The following is a 22,798-nucleotide window of genomic DNA, read 5'->3' on the forward strand; positions in this document are numbered from 1 at the left end:
CCCTGCAAATGTTTCCAGGCTTGCAGGCCATTGGCTGACTCCACCTTAGCTATATAAAAGGAACCACAGCCAAATGCCTGATGACCCACCCTTTTTGAAATGATTAAAATAGTTGGAGCGGAGGGGAGGCGATGGCTTTTGCATGCGAGCCCAGGCACGGCTCACGGAGGAATGTGAAACTCCAAAACTCCCAACAGCCTCTTCTTTGCCATCCGTTCAAAGGCATTCTGTGCAAAACTGCAAGGAATCTGGCCGAGAGGAAAAACAAAACCCTTCTGTAAGCTGCTCGGGAAGCTGCTAGACAGAAACAAGCCCCTTCTGGGCACAGCTGTGTACATGAAAGGGCGGCTGAAACAACTGCACATAGAAGGACAGGAACTCAGCTGGAACATTCAACCCCCTTTGCCTCCAGTTCGTATTGCTGTGCAGGTCTGGGTCAGGCGGGCTGTCATGATTTTAGAGAGGCTTATACTCCCTATTGACTAGTTGTGGCATGTCCCTTTGGCTCATTCATGAGATTGAATTGCACGCACCTGTCTATGTATATTTACATACATGTGGGGACACACACATGCAAGTACATATGTGAGATCAGTGTTGACATGTTACTACTGTGTTTGTATCTGTAGGCAGATTTAAATAAAAGGCGTAAATCTAAACCCAGCAGCGTGCAGTGAAGTGGCCGGGCACTCCCACCGGAGAACACCCAGCTCAGCTCTGCAGTCCCCTAGTCATCAGCGGGATCTAGTTACTCGCTTTCTAAGCGCAGTACATGCTCTCGGCACACGCCAGGGTACGAGTGCCGAAAGCACTGCCCGAAGGAAGATAGTGCGTTCCACACTGCTGATTGGGAGTGGAAATGATGAATGACATCACGCGGGTATCCTGCTCACTGCTGGGCTGAAGACAGACGAGGAGCAGCCCCTGTCCTGAGGAGCTTTCACGTTAAATATGAATCAAAAACGGTTCACAGGCCGCTTGTTTATTGCCTGGGCTTTTGTTTATGGCCATAGGCTCATCTGCAAGATGGCTTGGGTAGAATGTTTGAGAGCAGTGGTTGAAGCATGCCTGTTACCAGCCAAGAGGCTGATGGAAGGAGGAAGGCTTAGGACGTGCATGGAGGACTCCCAACTGAGACCAGCTCACCATTGGTCCTATTGGCTCAGCCAAAGGAAAGCAACCCCCAGCAGCAACAACTCTAGAGCTGGGCCAGGAGAAGCTGGTTTTAGGCTCAGCCGGAAGAGCTGCAGCCAGACCTCGCGGGTCACAGCTGGAATCTCATTGAGGGTCTTGGATTATCGGGATGCTCTCGTCTCAGGAGAGGGGATCCTACAGCTGGGGGTCAGCCCTGTGTCTGGCCACAGATTGGCAAACAAGAGCCCCTCACAGGGTTCCAGTCAGTTGGTCTCGAACCCACCTTGGCTGTTTCATCATGTACAAGCTGGGGAGTCCACCATCCACTAGGATATCTATGGCAACCGTCAGCACTTCCCCGCCCCAGTGCCCCCAGTCATGTGACGCTGCTGGACCCGCACCAGTACTGATTTAGATTTGGTGCCCCATCTGAAGCCCACAACACACTTTTTATGTCACAGGCTAAAAATAGTGTCATTTGTTATACACTGGCGTTTCTCAGCAAATTGGCTTTCCTACCCCCCCCCCCCCGAGGATTAACACACACCACCTATTTCCAGTGTTTGCAACTGATGAGTCAGTGCTCCATGCACACGCACACAGACACACAACGTTAATTTCGGCCACAACACGCTGTGGCTCTGCTGTTGTTATTCACATGAGCGCCATTGCAGAGCAGAGCTGCTCTCGAGGATGCATGGTGTGGTGGTTAACACACAGCACTGGAAGTCAGCAGATCTTTGTCTCTTTCTAGTTCTGATATTAATTCGCTGCGTGACTTTGGCCAAGTGACTTCTCCTTTCTGTGCCACAGTTTTCCTGTCTGTAATATGGGAACAACAATTCTGAACGCGCCGGGGGTGGAACCTGTAAAGCTGGGTGGAAGGCTCTCAAGAAGATAAACGTACAGGTCTATATTTTTGGGCTGGCTGCTTTCTACAGGAGGCTAAGTGGGCTGTTCTAAACTCGCTCTGCATGGAGCTGTCATGCCCTGATGAGCTGAAATGTGATGAATGGCTACACAGCCCCTGCTTCCTCTCAGAGGGACATACCAGGATGGCCCAATACGTGGCAACCGGAGTCTTCCCCTTTTGGACCTGAATGTAATTTGTTCTTTGAAGTTTCCACATCTCACTGGATGTGACCGATTCTCTCTATAGCCCACCTGTTAATTTTACAGCATCGGTGTCAGCTTCTTTGTACAAGACAAGTGGCCGCATACAAAAAACCCAATTGCAATTGGCACATTTGCTCCTCTTGTTGGTAGCTGAAGTAACGAGGCTAAGGACTGAGTGGGCAGTGGAGAATAAATTACCCTTTCCGCCCCAGGAGAGCCTCTGGATGAAGGGGGGAGGTAACTTGGCTGGCAGTAACTGGGGGTGGAAGGGACATGGACTTCTGCAGCTGCTCATGTCTCTGTTCCATGCAGTCCTGTCTCCTCGGCTGCCATCAATGTCGGGCATTTCAATAGCACAAATTGGTCCATTCTAGTATTTGATTCTCCCAGCTCTCCCCATCTTCCCAGGGCAATTGGTGGGATTATGTCAGCTATCTGGATCAAAATGAAAACTAGAGCCTTGCCATTGTAATGCTCCTGCCTTTCCTATAAAGCGAGGCCCCAGTCTCGCTCACATGTGCTGTATGTATTAGGTTAGGCTGCTGGTGGGCTGAGACTGCTGCCTATCATGCTGACAATCTTATCTCGCTGTTTCCTTCTGTTCCCCCATCTGTCTGCAGCCATTTGTTGGCTCTTGTTTCACCCATAGATCGGCAGCTCTTTGGGGCAGGAATCAGCTCTTTGTTCTGTGTTTGTGCAACTCTGAGTACGCTGGGGGTCCCGGGCCATGCTTCCAGCTCCTAGGCATAATTAATAATAGTATCATTTGTCTCCCTGACACAGAGCTCAGCCCCTTGACAGGCTGCGTGGGGAGATGTACAGCTCCGCTTTGCTGGGCACAACCCAGTCAGGTGATTTAAAACAAAAGATACGTATTTCTAAACAATTCGAAGTGGAGACGCTGCACCGTACAGGGTGCAAACTGAGGCAAAACAAGGGGCTACAATATACACGAGGCTCCTTCCATACAGAGTCAGCTACAAGCACAGGATAATAGGGAAGGACGGAGCTGGTATCTTGGCACTGAACTCTAACCAGAGAAGCTGGATTCTGCTCCAGGATATCTTCTGGGGGTAAGGAAAGCAGCATTGAGGAGGTGATATGTCCCTCCACGATGTCTATTGAATTACACCTCTTTCCGGCCTCCGGTAATGTTTGACTTCCTCACAGCGGTCTATACTCCTTTCTACCCCTACTGTTGCAGAGTGTGGCAACTAATGGTTTCCTCCCCAGAGTGGCTGCATATAAGTAGTGCTGTGCATATTTTGTGAATTGCTTCAGGATGAAGTGTGCACCAAATTCATCCACTGGAATCAATTACTTTCTGTGGCAATTAGCACAAATGACAAGGAATTAACGAAAGCAGGTAAAGAGTGAACGGGTCCGTGATTAGATCTGACATTTTCCATAGTGCAAAAGCCCCTCTTTAAACTTAAAACTTTGTAACTGGAATAAAGAGCCAATATTTACCAAAAGCCTCTGTCAATAAGCAGAATACATACTTAGCAGTTACGTGTATTTTAACTACGTTAATTTCATTTGTGGGGCTTGGCTTCCTTCCTAGGAAATCATGTTTCCATTTAACAATCTAACAGCAGAGGAAATGATGAACTCTTACTTGGAGGGAAGTTTCTTGTATGTCAGATTTCCACATTATGCAAATCTCTGTGTGGAGATTAATCTGGCTGTTGCTGGGTGGAATTGCGTCTCCACTGAAACACACTCCCTTTATCGCTTGGATTCAAAGCAACGGGCCTGATTATCCTCTCACTGTCACCAGCGCGGCTTCATTGGCTGCAGCAGAACGACGCCTGTTTGATATCACTGGGCGTGAAAAGAGAAGCAGGCCTAGAGCGTATGAAGTTGCTGTACTGGGTTTTATTCTTGTGTCTGTCAAAGGGGCTAGGGCAGTGGTGGGCAACCTGAGGCCCGCAGGGTAATCTGCTGGCGGGCCGTGAGACAGTTTGTTTACAATACATTGACCATCCACAGGCACGGCCGCCTGCAGCTCCCAGTGGCCACAGTTCGCCGTTCCCAGCCAATGGGAGCTGCGGGAAGCGGTGGCCAGCACGTCCCTGCGGCCCACGCCGTTTCCCACACCAGGGTTGCCATGTGGTAATATGTTGGTGTAATGTGATATGTTGGTGTGGTGTATTGTGGTGCGATGTGGTGATACATTGGTGTAACATGATGATACGTTGGTGTGACATCGTACGTTGATGACATTGTATGGTGATGTGACATGGTGATACGTTGGTGCAACATGGTGATACGTTGGTGTGACATTGTATGTTGGTGACTTTGTATGGTGATACGTTGGTGTGACATGGTGATACGTTGGTGCGACATTGTACGTTGATGACATTGTATGGTGATGTGACATGGGGATACGTTGGGGCGACATGGTGATACGTTGGTGCGACATGGTTATATGTTGGTGCGACATTGTATGTTGGTGACTTTGTATGGTGATGTGACATGGTGATACGTTGGTGCGACATGGTGATACGTTGGTGTGACATTGTACGTTAATGACATTGTATGGTGATGTGACATGGGGATACGTTGGTGTGACATGGTGATATGTTGGTGCGACATTGTACGTTGATGACATTGTATGGTGATGTGACATGGTGATATGTTGGTGCGACATTGTACGTTGGTGACTTTGTATGGTGATGTGACATGGGGATACGTTGGTGCGACATCGCACGTTGGTGCGCCGTGGGGATACGTTGGTGCGACATCGCACGTTGGTGCGCCGTGGGGATACGTTGGTGCGACATCGCACGTTGATGCGCCGTGGGGATACGTTGGTGCGACATCGCACGTTGATGCGCCGTGGGGATACATTGGTGCGACATCGCACGTTGATGCGCCGGGGGGATACGTTGGTGCAAAATCGCACGTTGGTGCGCCGGGGGGATACGTGGGTGCGACAGCGCACGTTGGTGCGCCGGGGGGGTACGTGGGTGCGACAGCGCACGTTGGTGCGCCGGGGGGGTACGTGGGTGCGACAGCGCACGTTGGTGCGCCGGGGGGGTACGTGGGTGCGACAGCGCACGTTGGTGCGCCGGGGGGGTACGTGGGTGCGACAGCGCACGTTGGTGCGCCGGGGGGGTACGTGGGTGCGACAGCGCACGTTGGTGCGCCGGGGGGGTACGTGGGTGCGACAGCGCACGTTGGTGCGCCGGGGGGATACGTGGGTGCGACAGCGCACGTTGGTGCGCCGGGGGGGTACGTGGGTGCGACAGCGCACGTTGGTGCGCCGGGGGGGTACGTGGGTGCGACAGCGCACGTTGGTGCGCCGGGGGGATACGTGGGTGCGACAGCGCACGTTGGTGCGCCGGGGGGGTACGTGGGTGCGACAGCGCACGTTGGTGCGCCGGAGGGATACGTGGGTGCGACAGCGCACGTTGGTGCGCCGGGGGGATACGTGGGTGCGACAGCGCACGTTGGTGCGCCGGGGGGGTACGTGGGTGCGACAGCGCACGTTGGTGCGCCGGGGGGGTACGTGGGTGCGACAGCGCACGTTGGTGCGCCGGGGGGGTACGTGGGTGCGACAGCGCACGTTGGTGCGCCGGGGGGATACGTGGGTGCGACAGCGCACGTTGGTGCGCCGGGGGGATACGTGGGTGCGACAGCGCACGTTGGTGCGCCGGGGGGATACGTGGGTGCGACAGCGCACGTTGGTGCGCCGGGGGGGTACGTGGGTGCGACAGCGCACGTTGGTGCGCCGGGGGGGATACGTGGGTGCGACAGCGCACGTTGGTGCGCCGGGGGGATACGTGGGTGCGACAGCGCACGTTGGTGCGCCGGGGGGGTACGTGGGTGCGACAGCGCACGTTGGTGCGCCGGGGGGATACGTGGGTGCGACAGCGCACGTTGGTGCGCCGGGGGGGTACGTGGGTGCGACAGCGCACGTTGGTGCGCCGGGGGGGTACGTGGGTGCGACAGCGCACGTTGGTGCGCCGGGGGGGTACGTGGGTGCGACAGCGCACGTTGGTGCGCCGGGGGGATACGTGGGTGCGACAGCGCACGTTGGTGCGCCGGGGGGATACGTGGGTGCGACAGCGCACGTTGGTGCGCCGGGGGGATACGTGGGTGCGACAGCGCACGTTGGTGCGCCGGGGGGATACGTGGGTGCGACAGCGCACGTTGGTGCGCCGGGGGGGTACGTGGGTGCGACAGCGCACGTTGGTGCGCCGGGGGGGTACGTGGGTGCGACAGCGCACGTTGGTGCGCCGGGGGGGTACGTGGGTGCGACAGCGCACGTTGGTGCGCCGGGGGGATACGTGGGTGCGACAGCGCACGTTGGTGCGCCGGGGGGATACGTGGGTGCGACAGCGCACGTTGGTGCGCCGGGGGGATACGTGGGTGCGACAGCGCACGTTGGTGCGCCGGGGGGGTACGTGGGTGCGACAGCGCACGTTGGTGCGCCGGGGGGATACGTGGGTGCGACAGCGCACGTTGGTGCGCCGGGGGGGTACGTGGGTGCGACAGCGCACGTTGGTGCGCCGGGGGGGTACGTGGGTGCGACAGCGCACGTTGGTGCGCCGGGGGGATACGTGGGTGCGACAGCGCACGTTGGTGCGCCGGGGGGATACGTGGGTGCGACAGCGCACGTTGGTGCGCCGGGGGGATACGTGGGTGCGACATCGCACGTTGGTGCGCCGGGGGGATACGTGGGTGCGACAGCGCACGTTGGTGCGCCGGGGGGATACGTGGGTGCGACATCGCACGTTGGTGCGCCGGGGGGATACGTGGGTGCGACAGCGCACGTTGGTGCGCCGGGGGGGTACGTGGGTGCGACAGCGCACGTTGGTGCGCCGGGGGATGCTGTAACGCAAGGGGCTGCCGCTGCGTCGCGCTCCCCGATGCAATATTGAGTCCAATACGCTGAAGTGCACAGCCTGCCCTGTCATGACATCATCATATTGCATCAGAACGTCACTGTGCCGTGATGTCACCGGATCCTGCTGTGACGCCAGGGGTCGCGGACGCGGTGCCGCGAGTGCCTGTCTCCCCCTCCCCCAGCTACAGCCCCTCCCCCCTTCCGGGCACTTCCGGTCGGAGGGGCCCAGCCGCCCAAAGGGGAACAAGATGGCCGCCGGGCCGTCGCTAGGAGACGCCCTCGCGTGATCCGGCGCGGCGGCGGGGGGGGGAGGACGTTCGCGTGCGCGGTGACGTCAGGGCGGCTGTGCTAATGCTGCGGCGGCCGCAGTAGGGCTGGAGTGGGCTGCAGGTAAGGGGGGGTCGCGCTGCGGCAGGTGGCGCGGGGCAGTGGGGGCGGGGCGGGCTGAGCTGGGGGTGGGGTGTCCCCCCCCCCGGCGGAAGGGGCGCCCCGAGCTGGGGTCACCCCGCTCTGCAGGGCGCTTGGGGGGCGGGGTCCCCTCTAGGGGAGCCCCCAGTTGTGGGGAGAGGGGGGGGCGCTTGTGGTGGAGCTCAGCCCCCCCCCCTTGATTTCCAGTCTGCCCTGCTGGGGGAGGGGGGAGAAATCTGCTAATTAATCTGTGTCCTCAGAGCTGCTCCTGTTCATCTTCTTCGGTGCCCCTGAAATGCCCTTCCCTGCACCCAAGGGTGCTGCGCGCTGGGTGCCAGGACTGGGCATCGGCGGCATTTCGGGAGCCTCTGGTTCTGCCTGCGCCTTCCCAGGCTCCATCTTTTTGCGCATCCACAACAGAAATAGCTTCCAGAGTCTAAGAAGCAGATTGTGTTACTGTCTAAACCTGTTGTTTACTTTGATGGTCACACAATGCTTTTTAGTAGGGTTTGTATTTGATTTTGCTATGAATGCCTATGTTATCATTCTAGTTTGCATACGTGTGTTGTAAGGTATATTATTCCAGTTAAAAAACGTATTTTGAATAAACCCAGAAGCAAACAAATCATCCAGTCCGTTTCAAGGCTTGTTGTTCTGCAGATTTCAAAATGGAAATACAGTGTTTGTGGATGGATTTTTAATTACATGCTCCTGTTCACACAGCATTTGGGCAGAGACAGAATAATTACAAACAGCACCTGCGGCCATACAGAGAGAATGTGTCGTACCAGCAGCTAATTCCACTCAGCAATGTGAAGTCCGAAATCAGTGTAGCTAGAACTGAAATAAAGCGTCATTCATTTTCATTTTGGTCTAATAGGCTCAGCTAATTTGAGCCAATAATAATTCAGGACCACTGAGAATGCCAGGTTCTCTTGTGTGGTATTTCTTGTGTTTTAAAACCTGTGTTGAGTGAAGCACTACCCTGCTTGTTATGATAATTTGACAGACCTCCAAATAGTCTGTAGTGGGCAGGGTGGAAATATAAAATCTAGCAGCCGAATGAAGAGAAGAGCAAAAGAATGTGTTCTCTGCCCCGACAGTGATGCACTATAACTCCAATATTCAGTGTGCTGCATTTCCTGAACTGCACTAGTGTTGTGTAATGGTAATGCTCGTCTGTTCATGGGAGAACTCTTCCCTGCCAGTTCAGGGATGCTGTCAGCTGAAAGTCGGCTGCTTCCCGGATGACACTTCAATAGGCAGCCTTTGGCCTTTAGATACCGTGTGAGTTGGGTTGCCTCGGAGAGCTGCACTCTAAGGGCAAGGCTTAGAGCAGAAAGAGACAGCCCCGGAAGAGCAGAGTTCTTAGATTGCTGAAGAAAGAATTGTTTGTAGTGTGTTAACTATCCCTGGTGCTTTGCAGACCATGTGACGTAACAGGTTTCCCCTCCCTTGTACCACGGCTCAATGAGTAAGATCTATCATGATTCACTAAGGTGTTTCCTTAGAAAGTTATGAAATAGCCTTTTATCAGAAGGTGCGGAAGAGCTACTTGACCTCTCGAGCATCTTATGAAACAATCATCACTTCCTCTTGTATTATTTTTAAGTCAAAATATTTACAAGCAGTGTGTAGAATTATTCCATGGGACTGTGTTTTATACCTTTTCTCCTCTGACTGTAGGAGGCAAATTGTCCTTTCACAAATGTGGGATTCAGACTCTGCTGTACATTCTCAGACCCTACAACCTTTTTATTTTAGGGTTAAAATTCCACTCCTGGTTTGACCGACACTTGCCTTTCATCATGGGGGAGCTTTTCCGCAGTGAGGAGATGACCCTGGCCCAGCTTTTCCTCCAGTCGGAAGCTGCATACTGTTGTGTCAGCGAGTTAGGAGAGCTTGGGAAGGTTCAGTTCCGTGATGTAAGTGGCTGCTTTCCTGTGTCAGTAAAGTGCATCAGATCATTAAGATCCTGGCTGCTGTTTATATGGTCAAGTGTCATAATTCATCTTTGCTATCTCAGTGTCCACTTGTGCCACAGGCGCACACATCCACCTAGTTGTTACTTATCAGTAAAGTGGGTTATGCTGCACAACAATCATATCTGCTGTACACTTTCCTTGCATCATTCTTTAAAAACAAACCACCACTTGCCAAAAAACCCCACACAACCCTGATAAACTAGTAATCATGACCCTTCACATTTAAACATTCCTAAGGAAATGTGTGTTTCTGTTTGCAGTTGAACCCTGATGTGAATGTGTTCCAGCGTAAATTTGTTAATGAAGTCAGGAGGTGTGAGGAGATGGACCGGAAACTCAGTATGTCCTTGCTTTACTTTGATGCATGCCTCTAATTCTAGACTAGCTTTAAGGGAAGAAAGCAGCCTAAACGTTTGAAATAATGGGCCATAGCTAAGTGTTGTGTTCGTGGTAAGGTACCATTCGTTTCCCAGTAGGCTAGGCTACCTTTGGAAAGGTTTGTTCCCTGTGGAGAAGAGAACTTGTGGATCTCTTAAAGCAACCACATGAGCTGTATTCTGATGGAGTTCTGCTACAGATAGGATGGATGGGTGTGGGGGCGGGATATGCAGCTGCTGGTCAGGTGAGATGATGGGGAAGGTGCAGAGAGACTGATGTTGCAGTTTCATGCTTTTGTTTCTCATAGTGATTCTCACCGTGAAATGTTTTCTGTCTTTAGGGTTTGTTGAGAAGGAGATTAAAAAAGCGAACATCCCAATCCTGGACACCGGTGAGAACCCAGAGGTGCCTTTCCCCCGTGACATGATCGATTTAGAGGTAAGTGTTTCATTAAGGCTGAACTAGTATCTCAGTCTAGATAGCAGAAGTCGTGCTAATTAGTCTCAATAACTGAGTTCTTTGGAATTTAGTAGTAAGAACGTACAGGGTCAGATCCCCCCACTGGTTTAATTCAACAAAGCTCTATTGTCTTCAGTGTAGCTGCTCTGATTTATACCAGCTGAGGATCCGACCTATAAGCATTGTGGGGTTTGCGTAGTCTGCTGTAACTTCAATGTGTGTATGTCTAAGATGCAAATGAATACTTAGTTTTAAAAACGAAGGTCCAGATTTAGAACTCATGTAAACTAGTACAGTAACTCCTCGCTTAACGTTGTAGTTATTCTCCTGAAAAATGAGACTTTAAGCGAATCCAATTTCCCCATAAGAATTAATATAAATAGGAGGGGGCTAGGTTCCAGGGAAATTTTTTTCACCAGACAAAAAACTATATATACACACACAGTATACGTTTTAAACAAACAATTTAATACTGTACACAGCAATGTTGATTGTGAAGCTTGGTTGAGGTGGTGAAGTTAGAGGGTGGGATATTTCTCAGGGAATGCCTTACTGCTAAATGATGAACTAGCATTCGGCTGAGCCCTCAAGGGTTAACCCATTGTTGTTAATGTAGCCTCACACTCTACAAGGCAGCACGAATGGAGGGAGGGGAGACAGCATGGCAGACAGAGACGCACACACACCCTGTGTATGGCGGGGGGAGGGGGGAGAGATGCGCATTGCCCCTTTAAGTACGCTGACGCCACTCTCAGGAAGTTGAGACAGCAGCTGTGTGCAGCAAGCTCTCTCCCTCCCTCTCAGTGTCCCCACCCTGCCCTATATGGAGAAGGGGTGGGACGGGGAGGGGACAGGAGCTGGGAGGAGGGGGACATCCTGACATTAGCCCCCCCTCTTCCTCTTCCCTTGCACAGCAAGCAAGAGGCTCCCAGGAGCAGCACATGGCAGTGGAGGGAGGGACAGCTGAACTGCCAGCAATTGATAGCCTGCTGGGTGAGGGCTGCCAGTCCACCCTGGTTCCAAGCCCCCACCAGCTAGCTGCAAGGGGCTGCTCTTCCTGCAAGCAATGGACAAAGCAGGTGGCTGCCAAACAACGTTATAAGGCAGCATTGCACAGCTTTAAACGAGCATGTTCCCTAATTGATCAGCAAGGTAACAAGGAAATGTTAACCAGGAGGACTTTAAGTGAGGAGTTACTGTACAACTCCTCTAAATTGCTGAGGTTGCACCAGTTTATACTGTGTTGGAAGAGTTTGTAGAAGCCTTCCTCAATCCATAAAGAATCTAATTATTAATCTTTTTATTTAGAGTAGCATTATAATAATCTGATGCTAATGTTTTAAGATGCATGGTGAAGAAGACAGGATGCAGGCAGCATCTAGTAATTATGGGTAACCTGAATGCAGTTAAGAAAAGATCTTGCACAGCACACTTTGAACTGTGTGCTTTATTAGGGCTAAATAGCATTTATTTTTAGGTTTACTTTACATTTGTTTTCCTCTCCTTTTCTTCCCCAGGCAAACTTTGAGAAAATTGAAAATGAGCTTAAAGAGATCAACACAAACCAGGAAGCTCTGAAGAGAAACTTCCTAGAGCTGACCGAATTAAAATGTATACTGCGCAAAACTCAGCAGTTTTTTGATGAGGTCAGAATATCAGGGGGGTTTAGCGCTGAAACAGCTGGTGGTTTATTGTCACAAATTGCCATTTTTATTCTCAAGAGTGTTATTTTTCAGTTGCTGTTTTGGATGACTCATTTCTATACTTTTTTTGGTTTTTAAGAAACTTTCTCAAATCATTTTCAGTTTTTCATGCAATGCGCACATAGCCAATCATGGCTTTTACATTTTCTGATTATTTATATTTACTGTGTGTGTTCCCAGTAAAAACTTAGAATTAATTGTGTGGAGACAGGTTCTAAATAAATCATTGTTTCCTGGCTTCTGAAAAACCTAAGCAGGTCAGTAGATGACAGCATCACTGTGAGACTAAGGCCATTTCCCCCTCCAATATGCACTTTTCTGCTTGGTGCAAGTATGTAAGTAAACCCCAGAAATCCTCTGTTATGAGGGATGAATATTAAACTTGGATTCTGTAGATTTGTCATGATGGGCCTGATCCAAAACCCTTTGCAGTTAATAGCAAGACTCCAGTCAAATGTAGTGAGGTTTTGATCAAGCTCTAAAATGCTCAGTGGCAAGTTCAGGAACAGTGCTACCATTTAGAGCAGAGGTTCTCAAAGTTCTGTACTGGTGCCCCCCTTTCACCTCGCAAACCTCTGGGTGCGCCCCCCCTTCCCCTTCTACATTAAACACACTTTTAAATATATTTAACACCATTATAAATGCTGGAGGCAAAGCAGGGTTTGGGGTGGAGGCTGACAGCTCACGACCCCCCCCCATGTAATAACCTCACAACCCCCTGAGGGGTCCCGACCCCCAGTATGAGAACCCCTGATTTAGGGCTACAGTTGGGCCTTTGGGTTAGTGTTCATTTTGACCAGTGCTTGACAGCAGCATTGCAAGCACTTTCTCCAGACCAATGAAATGCTGCCCTGCTGTCACCCTGGGTACAGCAGCAAAGCAAAACTCAAACTTGCTGATGAAAAGCCCAGGTGATCTTTACAAAATGCCTTTAAGTCTTATTAAACATATATAAGCACATTACAGTCTAGCTCTCCCCCAGGAGAGGAAACTGGCCATGTACCACCTTAGAGGGGGAGGGAAATATTTGCACAGTATGTGATGCATTGCAGAGTTGGCCATGGAGCGCTGAAGAGCTTTGTGCCTGGCTGATTGTAAAGGCACAAAGTGCATAGTCCTGCAGAATTGGCCTCCTGAAAACTTTATCTAACTATTCTCCTCAGGCGCAGGCATGGCTCTCATATGAGCAAATGAGTTACCGTTAAGGTTGTCCTGCCCAGACTCTCACATGCATCATGACTGATAACATGGGTGCTACTGGCTGTGATCGGCCAGCGGGCTGGGTACTGTATGATTATCTCCTCTTCAAGTGTTGAATGTCAGTTTGCAAGTTGCTGATTCCATTTGGTGAGTCTGTTTGGACAAACAATGACAACCTGATGGTCTACTGCTTGATTGCACTAAGTAACAAGTGTTCTTGCCTGCCTGTTCTAATTGAACATAGAAAACACAGAGCAAGTGCAATTAGTGTTGTATAAAATCATTACTAATGCACCTCTTTTCCGGGTACGGACACTAACACAGTATATAGGAAATAACACCTAGCTAATGCTTTTCTTCAGGTACCGGATTAACATCATATTTCAGTTTAATCAGATCAAAATCCATGTAATGTTGAAACACAAACCGTGGGTCATTCTGCCCATTTTAAAGGCATTTGTAACAAGTGTTCCCATGAGGCTCACCGCCTCAACCAGGCAAAATTAATATCAATATTTATCCCTCCTATCAACCAATTGGAGCAGCAGATGTTACACTGCAGCATATAGATTACAGTAAAGCAATAACACGTTGAGATTTGTAATACGGTCTCAGGATAAATACTCATTGCGTTACTTTCCATTGAATGTTTTACATTTAGGGCTAACTACTTCTGTTTACAGTGTACGTAACTTTACGCCACACACACACACATTGACTATGCTCAATGGATGGTATCGGCCTTTGGAGAGACTTCTTGAGACTCTTTCGATTGTGCAGTCCAGCTATGATCACTAATCACTGTTTTATTTCTTCACTGAAAATACCATCTTTGCACGGTGCCTTCAACACTTGAAGACATTTTTCATCTGTAACTAAAAGTCTGTGTATTCTCAGTTATTCGTAGTAATTAGTTACACAAGAAATGGCTCACAGTTGAAATGACTTTGTACTCAATCTTTGCACATTCTGGAAAAACACTAGAGGGGGAGGGAGAATGAATAGAATGTTAGTCATAAAAGAACAAAATGACACGTCTCCAATGTAGCCATTTCTTGACCATTACATAACACATGCATATATATATATATTGTTGATGATGATGATCCTTTTCTCAGTCTTCTTGTCTTTGCTTATGAAGAGCAGTATGAGCTGGAGAGATTTCTCTGAATCTTTTACCATAAGCATCCTAGAATATGAAAGCGTAAAGAAGACTGGAAAAGTAATGGTTAATGGCATGCAGTCCCCTGTCTCCCTTTCCTCTAACTCCTCTCACCATCTGCTTTCTTTAGTTTGTTTTGCATCTATCATCCTCCTCTGGGCTCTGGATTAGTAAATTAGATGGTGAATTGAATCCCTTTCATTTCTTGTGACAATGAAGGTGAAGGGGCTTGAATTGTATGTGCTACTTACACCTGTCGAGCGCATTTGCAGAGCAGAATTTCTGGTTTCTTGCTGTTTCTCATTCAAGTTTTGGTTTTCTCACTAATCAAGGGAAGGAAGATGGCTAAATCTCTAATTTTGGACCTTGAAATTAAGGGACTCCTAATCTGTGAGACTGATACTCCAAAGTTGCTTTAAATGATTATTTGATGTCATTCCCACCATCTTTCTAACTTATATAGTCATATACATAAGAGAGTGTAGGCTTGGGTGTTTGTTATTCAGAATAAGATAAAATCCTCTTTGGAGTTCTGATGCTCTGTGATACTCTACTGCAAACTGGTGAAAATTATGATCAGAAAGGACCTTGTGGGATGGCCAGTCCTCCATCTTCCTACATTGTGTCTGAACAGCTCTCTCCTTCCTTTACAAACTCCCAGTAGCCTGAATAGTCCTGCTACAGTTACATTTTCATGTAATAACCGACCCTGCCAGAAGATGGATTTGTTACTAAGATTAACAGAACAGGGCAGTTATCAAGTGATCCATCCCCGTCATTGTGTCCCAGCATCTGGCAGTCAGAGGCTCAGGGACACCAAAGCACGGGCTTGCATCCCTGACTAGCCTAGCTAATAGCCAAGCACCAGAGCTGTTTCCACAGATGTGTTTAAGCAAGAAACTATCCTTCTGCCTTGACAAATACTCTTAAATATAAAATGTGTTGTCAAAAATGAGGCAGGCCTCATCTAGTCTAACACATACCTTACAAAAATCTAGCAATCTACTAACAAATGCAATACAAGCCCCTTTGGTAGAATTGAGCTTCTTTTCCATAATTTTGTTAGATCTAGGAATTGTGCCATTTTAATTTTAAAAAGTAATTTAAAGTCATTCAGTCTGGGGTGTGTGTGTGTGTGTGTTGATTTGGGGTCCTTGTTCCTCTATGAAACGTTAAGGTTTCCACACAGTTTACTTTTATTTGGATTGAATGCCTAAACTGGTGGAATGGATTGGCTTATAAGGGAGAACATTTCTTTATCACTCTTTGGAAGTACACTGATGGTTACCTTAATTTTGTCATTTACTTTTACTTTTTGTGAACTGTAGCTAAGTATTCATGAGCAGGCAGTTGAGCTGTGTCTTGTGTGTGGTACCTCAGCCTGGCAAAATTCTCTCCCAGAACAAGTGGCCTTTTTTGATTGGCAAGCAAAATATCTTTCCAGGGTTTTTCATTATGACAATATGTGGGCAGATGGATTTTGTGCCTGCACTTGTAAACGTGCATAACATTTTTACAAGACTGTAGTGTACACACAATTTGCATCTTTAGGGACAAATTCTGCCTTCATGTGTGTGCAGGGAGCACCCATTGAAATCAACTGGAAACTCTGTGCACATCTCAGGGTAGCATTTGGTCCTTTTTGGCACAGAAGAGTTCCTTAATTTCTCCATTTCATTTTATAAACTGCAGGGGTGGAAATTTTGGGACAGAGTTCCTACTGATGCATTGTGTTAATGCTCTGTGAGAGGATGTGGTATTAACATCCTTCCTAATTTGAATCACTAATATTTGCAAGTTATGTTCCCAGGAATTTCAGCCCGTAAATTACTTTCTATTTATTGTGACTAATTTACAGTTTTCCATTTTAATATGAGAGAGAGAAGGTAGGTGAGGTAATATCTTGTACTGGACCAACTTCTGTTGCTGTAAGGTACAAGTTTTCATGCTATTCAGAGCACTTCAGGGTCTCGGGAAAGAAGCAGAGTGTCTGAGCTAAATACAAGGTGAGACAAGCAGAAGGGGTAATGAATGTTGGAGGTGGTCGGTCACTTGAAATGAAGCGGGCAGTTGGACATTAGATTGTTATGCATAAAGGGTTTGAACTGGGCCATTAAGGGCAGTAGGAAGTGTGGTGTGTTTACAGATTGTTGTAATGAGCCATAAAACTATTGTCCCCGTTAAGTCCCTGGGTTTTTGGTGTCTAGCAGACTTATGAATTTGAGTTCCCAGGCTTGCCTTTAGAAGGTGTTGTGCAGGTTTCCCTCGAGGACAAGTACTGAAAGATCAGATATGGAGTGATTGGTTTGTGAAGAGGGTTCACCCACCAGTGATATGGTGGTGTTGTCTTCTATCTTTGTTCTGTGGGAGTTAATTTGAGAGCATACGATTGTCTGGCTTCACCCATATAGTTGTTGTTGGGGCATTAGATGCACTCAATGAGGTACACTGCATGTTGTGACAGGCATGTCTAGGACCCATGAATCTTGAAAGGTGTGTTGTGGGGGTATTGATCATTGTAGCAGTGGGGGTACATCTGCAGGTTTTGTATCTGTTACTTTGATAGGGTCTGGTGCCGCTTTGAGTGTGTCTTGGTTTCTGGGGAGCTTGCTTCTGATGATGAGCATGGTGAAGTTGAGGGGTTATTCAAAGACAAGAAGAGGGAGTTCAGGAAAGATTTCTTTTCAGATGTGACCCCCCTCAGGTGTGGATTGTAGTTGTTTGATGATACACCACATGGCTTCCATTGTGGAATGGTAGGTGACAACTCGGGGTGTGCGGTCAGTGAATTTTCTTTCCTGTGTTGAAGCAGGTTCTCCTGTATTTGGGTGGCCCTTTCCATGATGACCAGCAAGTCAAGTCATGTGCTTGTTTGAATTGGTGGCACTGGCATAGTTGGTGGTATTGGGTCTATGTACATCACTTCCATATATATTTATCTAGGTGCTGAATATCTTACAAGGGGGAAAAAAAGGGTATTCACTCTCAAAAATGCATTCTTCAAGTTATAGGCATTGTGCACGTATGGAGGGAGAGTCAGAGTCCTGGATAGACAGGACATCTAGCAGCCGGGACTCTCTGGTTTTATTACTGGCTCTGCCACTGACTTCGCATTGAGAGGTGAAGGGACTAGGCTAAGGTCACCCAGCTTTAGAATGAAAGGATACTACGTGTGCTCCTCCGTGGGATATTGTCATGTTTAAAGTTCTGTAAAGCGTGCTGTCTTGGGTGCAGCAGAAGTGCAAACTTCCTTCTGGTTTAATCAACTGGACCTACTACAGAAATCTTGCCTGGGCAGCATTCTTCTGAATCTGGCCAGAGTGGACTGAATTTGAGAGAGTGAAAGGATTCTGACGGCTGTTCCACTTCAAAAGGCAACCCATGTTTGCAACGCCCGTGGCCGCTGGTAAATATATAGACAATGCACAGAAACGCAGCAGCAGCACGGTACAGACATGAATATTTATCAGTACCTCTCTTCATCCATTTTCCCTAAGTTCAGAAAGTAGTGATGGAAGCATGTTGGGACTCTACACCATATTCAGAAAGTTAAGAACATTTTTGGGAACATAACTTTGGGTAAAATTGAACTTCCACCCATCTGCAGAATTATATATCCCACAAGCATCTTGTTTTTCTTTTGCAGTCTCCCGACCCTTTTCCCCACAAGCTTTGCTGAGCCATTCTGCTTACCTCTTGTTTTTCCCCCTCCCTTGTGTGACCCTTGGTCTCTGTTATTTCATTTTCTTTTTTTGGCGTCCTTTGGGGGTATTCTCCCCCCCCCCCCCCGGAAACTGTCTCCTGGTTCCTCGTTCCCTGCATGCCACTAACTAGTTACATTAGATATTAATTGATTTGTGAATTCAGGCTGAATTGCATCATCAGCAGATGGCGGATCCAGACCTGCTGGAGGAATCGTCTTCGCTCCTGGAGCCAAGTGAGATCGGAAGAGCTGCCCCTCTGCGACTTGGGTAACAGCAACTTTTCTGCTTTCTGTTTTGTCTGTTTGCCTTAATTGTTCTCTCCCATCTGGAATCCAGAGGACTTCAAACACAGCCCCGAGGACCTCCACCCTATCAGTGTCAATCCACAATCACCTAGTAAAGGTCTCCATCCTTCCCCGCCCCGCATCTGCTAACTTTCCAGCCCCCCCTAGCCCAGGGAGAAAGTAGCTGAAAGAGGAAGTCCTTCTCTGGTGTCTTGCATACCAGCACAGAAACCTAGAGCTAGCCTATTCCGTAAGCATTTGAGGCCTGATTTTTCAAGCTTACAGAAAATTCAGAGCTTCCATTAGTCAATAGGAGCGTAGCATCTTTGACAATAAGGCCACTTATTTTTATCCCTCTTCATTAGTTGATTCCAGGTCACCTTTGAAACAGAAATGTAGAAGCCATAAGCACTTTTGTCATACCGCTGTACCGGGACCTAGGAGTTTGCACCAGTGGTCTCCTCTAAAGCAAATGCCTATGGTCTTTGAAAGCTGTGCAGCTTGTTGCTGGCCTTCCTGCCTTGTGCAGTCCTTGGCGTGGAAGTTACAGGAGCAGCGTGAAACTGACAGCAACAGGCATGGAAGTCCTATGACTGAAGGGGAAACGAATGCATTCAAACTGTAAAGTGCTTTTTACTTTGTAAGTACGGGACTTAGTCTGCGGACAGTAAGGCTTGCTCTCAAAGTGGATGGAGGATACAGCCTTTGACGTGTTCTAGCTGTTTCCTGTGTGTGTGCGTCCGTCCGTCTGTCCATCCCATTTTGATTATAGAACTAACCAAAAACAAGTCAGCTGGATTTTGTAGCTTTAAACCTTGATTTATTAGCTAGCCTCCAGTTAACCTCTTGCAGCTCCAGGTTCTTTGTGCCTGTGCTCTACAAACATTACTAGGGGCAGCAACCTAATCCACAGTTTTTTTTGCCTCATGCAGATTTGTGGCCGGCGTGATCAACCGTGAGCGAATCCCTACCTTTGAGCGCATGTTGTGGCGAGTGTGTCGAGGAAACGTGTTCCTGCGTCAGGCTGAAATCGAAATCCCTCTGGAGGATCCTGTGACGGTAAAATGAATTGCTTTTCATGGAGGCAAAATACTGTGAGATCCCAAATGAGTAACAAATGTACAGTCAGACTTGGGCCATGATTCTGCAATGAGTTCTGTGAGGGTGGGCCTCTTCACCCTATCTACGTGCATGGAGTTGATTGCAGGATCAGGTCCGGAAATAACAAAGGCATTTGTATCTGAGAAGCGGATTCTCCCTGAAACAGCCTGAGTTCAGAGTTGTTTTTCACCTGCATTGCATGTTCACTGATGTTGCATGTTCTTGAGATGTGCATGACTGCACCGTCTTCACTACGGTCCTCCCTGCCTGCTCCCTGTGTTAGTCATCCCCTCTTGTCTTAGGGCTAGAGTTGCAGGATCAGGGCCTTCACTTGTAACCTCTTTGGGATAGGGACTCCTTTACTAAAGTGCCATGCCCATCTACAGGACTGTGTAAGTATTATTCCTCTCTGCAACGGAGGCTGAGCACCTCTTGCCTTGTTTGGGTGGTAGTGGTGACCAGTTTGGAAGTCTCTGTGTAGAATCTGTTGCTCATTTGGAGTCTTTTTTGCACTATTTTAAAAAAATCTTTCCTTTTAATCTTTTAAAGATGGTCACCAAATGTGAGCTTCAAGGTCTTTTAGTAGCTCTTAGTTCTGTTGGCCTTCCTTACAATTTAAATGGTAAACATTCTGACTAGGAAGGATGCTTATTTGATGTTGTTAATGGCATGCACTGATGTATAGTACCCAAACATTGGAAACTCTGCAGCTCCATAGCTGCTTCAGTTAAGAATTAACAAAAGAAGGACTGTGGGCTGCAGTGAAATAAAGACTGGAAACATCATTCAGTTGTTATGTCCTATTTTTCCGATGAATTTGGTTGCTGTGTTGCTCTACTGATTGCTGAACTGAATACCAGCTGTCTGCCGGAGAGGGACTATATTCTTAATTTAAGGAAGTGTTGGACAATGAGGTTACATCTAGTGTAATTCTCAGAAACATGAAGCTAAATTTCCTATGTAATGTAGAACAACATCTTATCTAACTCCCCTTTCCTGCATTTGTTAATATCTAAATCCAAACAGCTGCACAAAGAATGTGCTGTGAACCTCCCTGGGGAATTCCAGATTTTTAGGCCCTGGGCATTCTTGTAATTAAATATACCACATACATCACCTTATTTCCATTCATTCTTTTCTTGCTGCTTTAAGTCAGAGTGGGGCTGGCTGGAAGAGATAGTGATACACACCTAACTGCAGCCAAATGTTAAACAATAAAAACTTCTGATTTTCCCCATGATTTTTCAATTTATTCTTGCACAGCTTGTATAGCTCTGAGAAGCAAATAGAGCATTTAGCAAAAAGAAGAACAGGAGTACTTGTGGCACCTTAGAGACTAACAAATTTATTAGAGCATAAGCTTTCGTGGACTACAGCCCACTTCTTCGGATGCATATGCATCTGCATAGAGCAGCTTATGCTCTAATAAATTTGTTAGTCTCTAAGGTGCCACAAGTACTCCTGTTCTTCTTTTTGCGGATACAGACTAACACGGCTGTTACTCTAGAGCATTTAGAGCACTTAGCTCTAGTACAGAGAGACCATTAAACTAAGGGTATGTCTATACTACCTGCCGGATCAGCGGGCAGCGATTGATCCAGCGGGGGGGTCGATTTATCGCGTCTAGTCTAGACACGCTAGATCGACCCCCCCCCCCCAAGCGCTCTCCCGTCGACTCCTGTACTCCACCGCCATGAAAGGCGCAAGCAGAGTTGACGGGGGAGCGGCAGCAGTCGACTCACCGCAGCGAGCACACCGCAGTGAGTAGGTCTAAGTCCATCGACTTCAGCTACGTTATTCACGTAGCCGAAGTTGCGTAACTTAGATTTATCTCCTCTTCCCCACCCCCCCAGTGTAGACCAAGGCTAAGAGAGTTCCTTTCAAAGTGAGTTTTTTGTGACCGTGTTAGGGTATGTTCTTGACTCAGCGTGCACCTATAATTTCCTGTATATTCGTACATGCAACAGGGAAAATACAGAGCTGTGTGGTAATTTGCTACAATAACTAGTTCCTGTATAGTACTCGGGTCTCACACTGCATCTGTGTTTGTCTGTTCTAGGGAGACTACGTGCACAAGTCTGTGTTTATTATTTTTTTCCAAGGTGATCAGCTAAAAAATAGAGTCAAGAAAATCTGTGAAGGGTAAGAAGAAATCAGACTTACAAAGACTTGCGGCTTGATTTTTCAGCTGTGCTCAGCACTTCTGAAAATCAGGTTGTTCATATATTTGTAATGCATCTTGAAAAACAAATGGAGTGTCTTAATATGTACTTTAATAGTTCCTTAAGCCTGTATTAATCAGAAAATCTAGGATGATGCAAAGAATAGCATAATAGAAATCCTTAGTTGACCTTGACATAGTAAACCTAATAAACATCAGCACATGATATGTGTTACTGAAGTTTGTTGGACAACCAAATTAGCCACCCCAAGTTTTTAATCCATAAAGTGGATGAATTGCTTTTGCTGTTATAGGAAAAAATGTGAAAGCGATCAAGTTATCACATACTGAAATGAACTCGTGCTTCTCATCAGAAACATGAAAGATTTCCTATTGGTGGAAGCCAGGGCGTCTGAAGGGCAGTTACATTGGTGTAATAGCTGTCAGTCAAATGCACCATTGATTACTAGTTAAAGGTGCTGTTGAGACTTGTTTTGTTACCTAAGTTCTCAACATATTTTTTTTCTCAGTTTTGTTGTTTTTTCTCTTGCTCAGAATGAATTTTACACCTGCAAAATGTACTATGTTAATGTCAAGGGCTTGACTTGGATATAGAAGCCAGTGTGGTCAGATAATGGTTTGGCCTTGAGCAAATTTGTGTTGTAGCCGTCTGCCTTGGTGAATGACGGCTAGACATTTTCACTGGCAAAGCCCATTATCTTAAAATACTCCTTTACTGAGCAGGATGTATCAATTTGGCTTTTTGTCTTAAACGATTCAGGTTCCGTGCCTCCCTCTACCCTTGCCCAGAGACACCGCAGGAGAGGAAGGAAATGGCTTCTGGAGTCAATACCAGGATTGATGATCTTCAAATGGTAATGCTGCTGTGTTAGCCTACGGAGTGCTGGGTGGCTCCCATTTGTCTGAGACTAATTGGCCAGGCGAGATGTAGATATGGCTTGTGCTAACAGTTTCCAGTTAAACGAGATGGAGAACCTGCTATGAGATTAAACAATCGCAAGATCCGAGAATAATTTTGTGTCTCTACTTGGTTCCATTCAGCTTCCTAGTTAGGGAGGGTTAATTTTTTCAGGAGGCTGAGTGAATAACTGTCTGTGTGTAAATACTAGCATTGGTATCGAAATTCA

At 47.8% G+C, this 22,798-nt stretch overlaps 2 protein-coding genes across 7 annotated transcripts in view; one reads left to right on the forward strand and one right to left on the reverse strand.

Annotated features, from left to right (window-relative positions):
• STAT3 (signal transducer and activator of transcription 3) overlaps positions 1 to 22,798 on the reverse strand; it is a 295,156-nt gene that overhangs the window by 74,480 nt on the left and 197,878 nt on the right. The window lies entirely within an intron of this gene.
• The window catches only part of ATP6V0A1 (ATPase H+ transporting V0 subunit a1), a 46,526-nt gene continuing 31,168 nt past the window's right edge, over positions 7,441 to 22,798 (forward strand). For 3 of the 6 annotated variants that reach the window (XM_054014225.1, XM_054014220.1, XM_054014221.1), the window contains exons 1-9: positions 7,441 to 7,495; positions 9,278 to 9,438; positions 9,759 to 9,837; positions 10,217 to 10,314; positions 11,853 to 11,981; positions 18,268 to 18,371; positions 19,321 to 19,447; positions 21,549 to 21,631; positions 22,432 to 22,525. In XM_054014225.1, coding sequence (XP_053870200.1) covers positions 9,322 to 9,438; positions 9,759 to 9,837; positions 10,217 to 10,314; positions 11,853 to 11,981; positions 18,268 to 18,371; positions 19,321 to 19,447; positions 21,549 to 21,631; positions 22,432 to 22,525 — 831 coding nt within the window. In that variant the 5' untranslated portion in view covers positions 7,441 to 7,495; positions 9,278 to 9,321. The remainder of the gene's footprint in view (positions 7,496 to 9,277; positions 9,439 to 9,758; positions 9,838 to 10,216; positions 10,315 to 11,852; positions 11,982 to 18,267; positions 18,372 to 19,320; positions 19,448 to 21,548; positions 21,632 to 22,431; positions 22,526 to 22,798) is intronic. The other 3 variants (XM_054014223.1, XM_054014224.1, XM_054014222.1) reach the window with 2 other exon arrangements.

Source organism: Malaclemys terrapin, chromosome 25 (assembly GCF_027887155.1).
Source record: "Malaclemys terrapin pileata isolate rMalTer1 chromosome 25, rMalTer1.hap1, whole genome shotgun sequence".
Lineage (NCBI taxonomy): Eukaryota > Metazoa > Chordata > Testudines > Emydidae > Malaclemys > Malaclemys terrapin.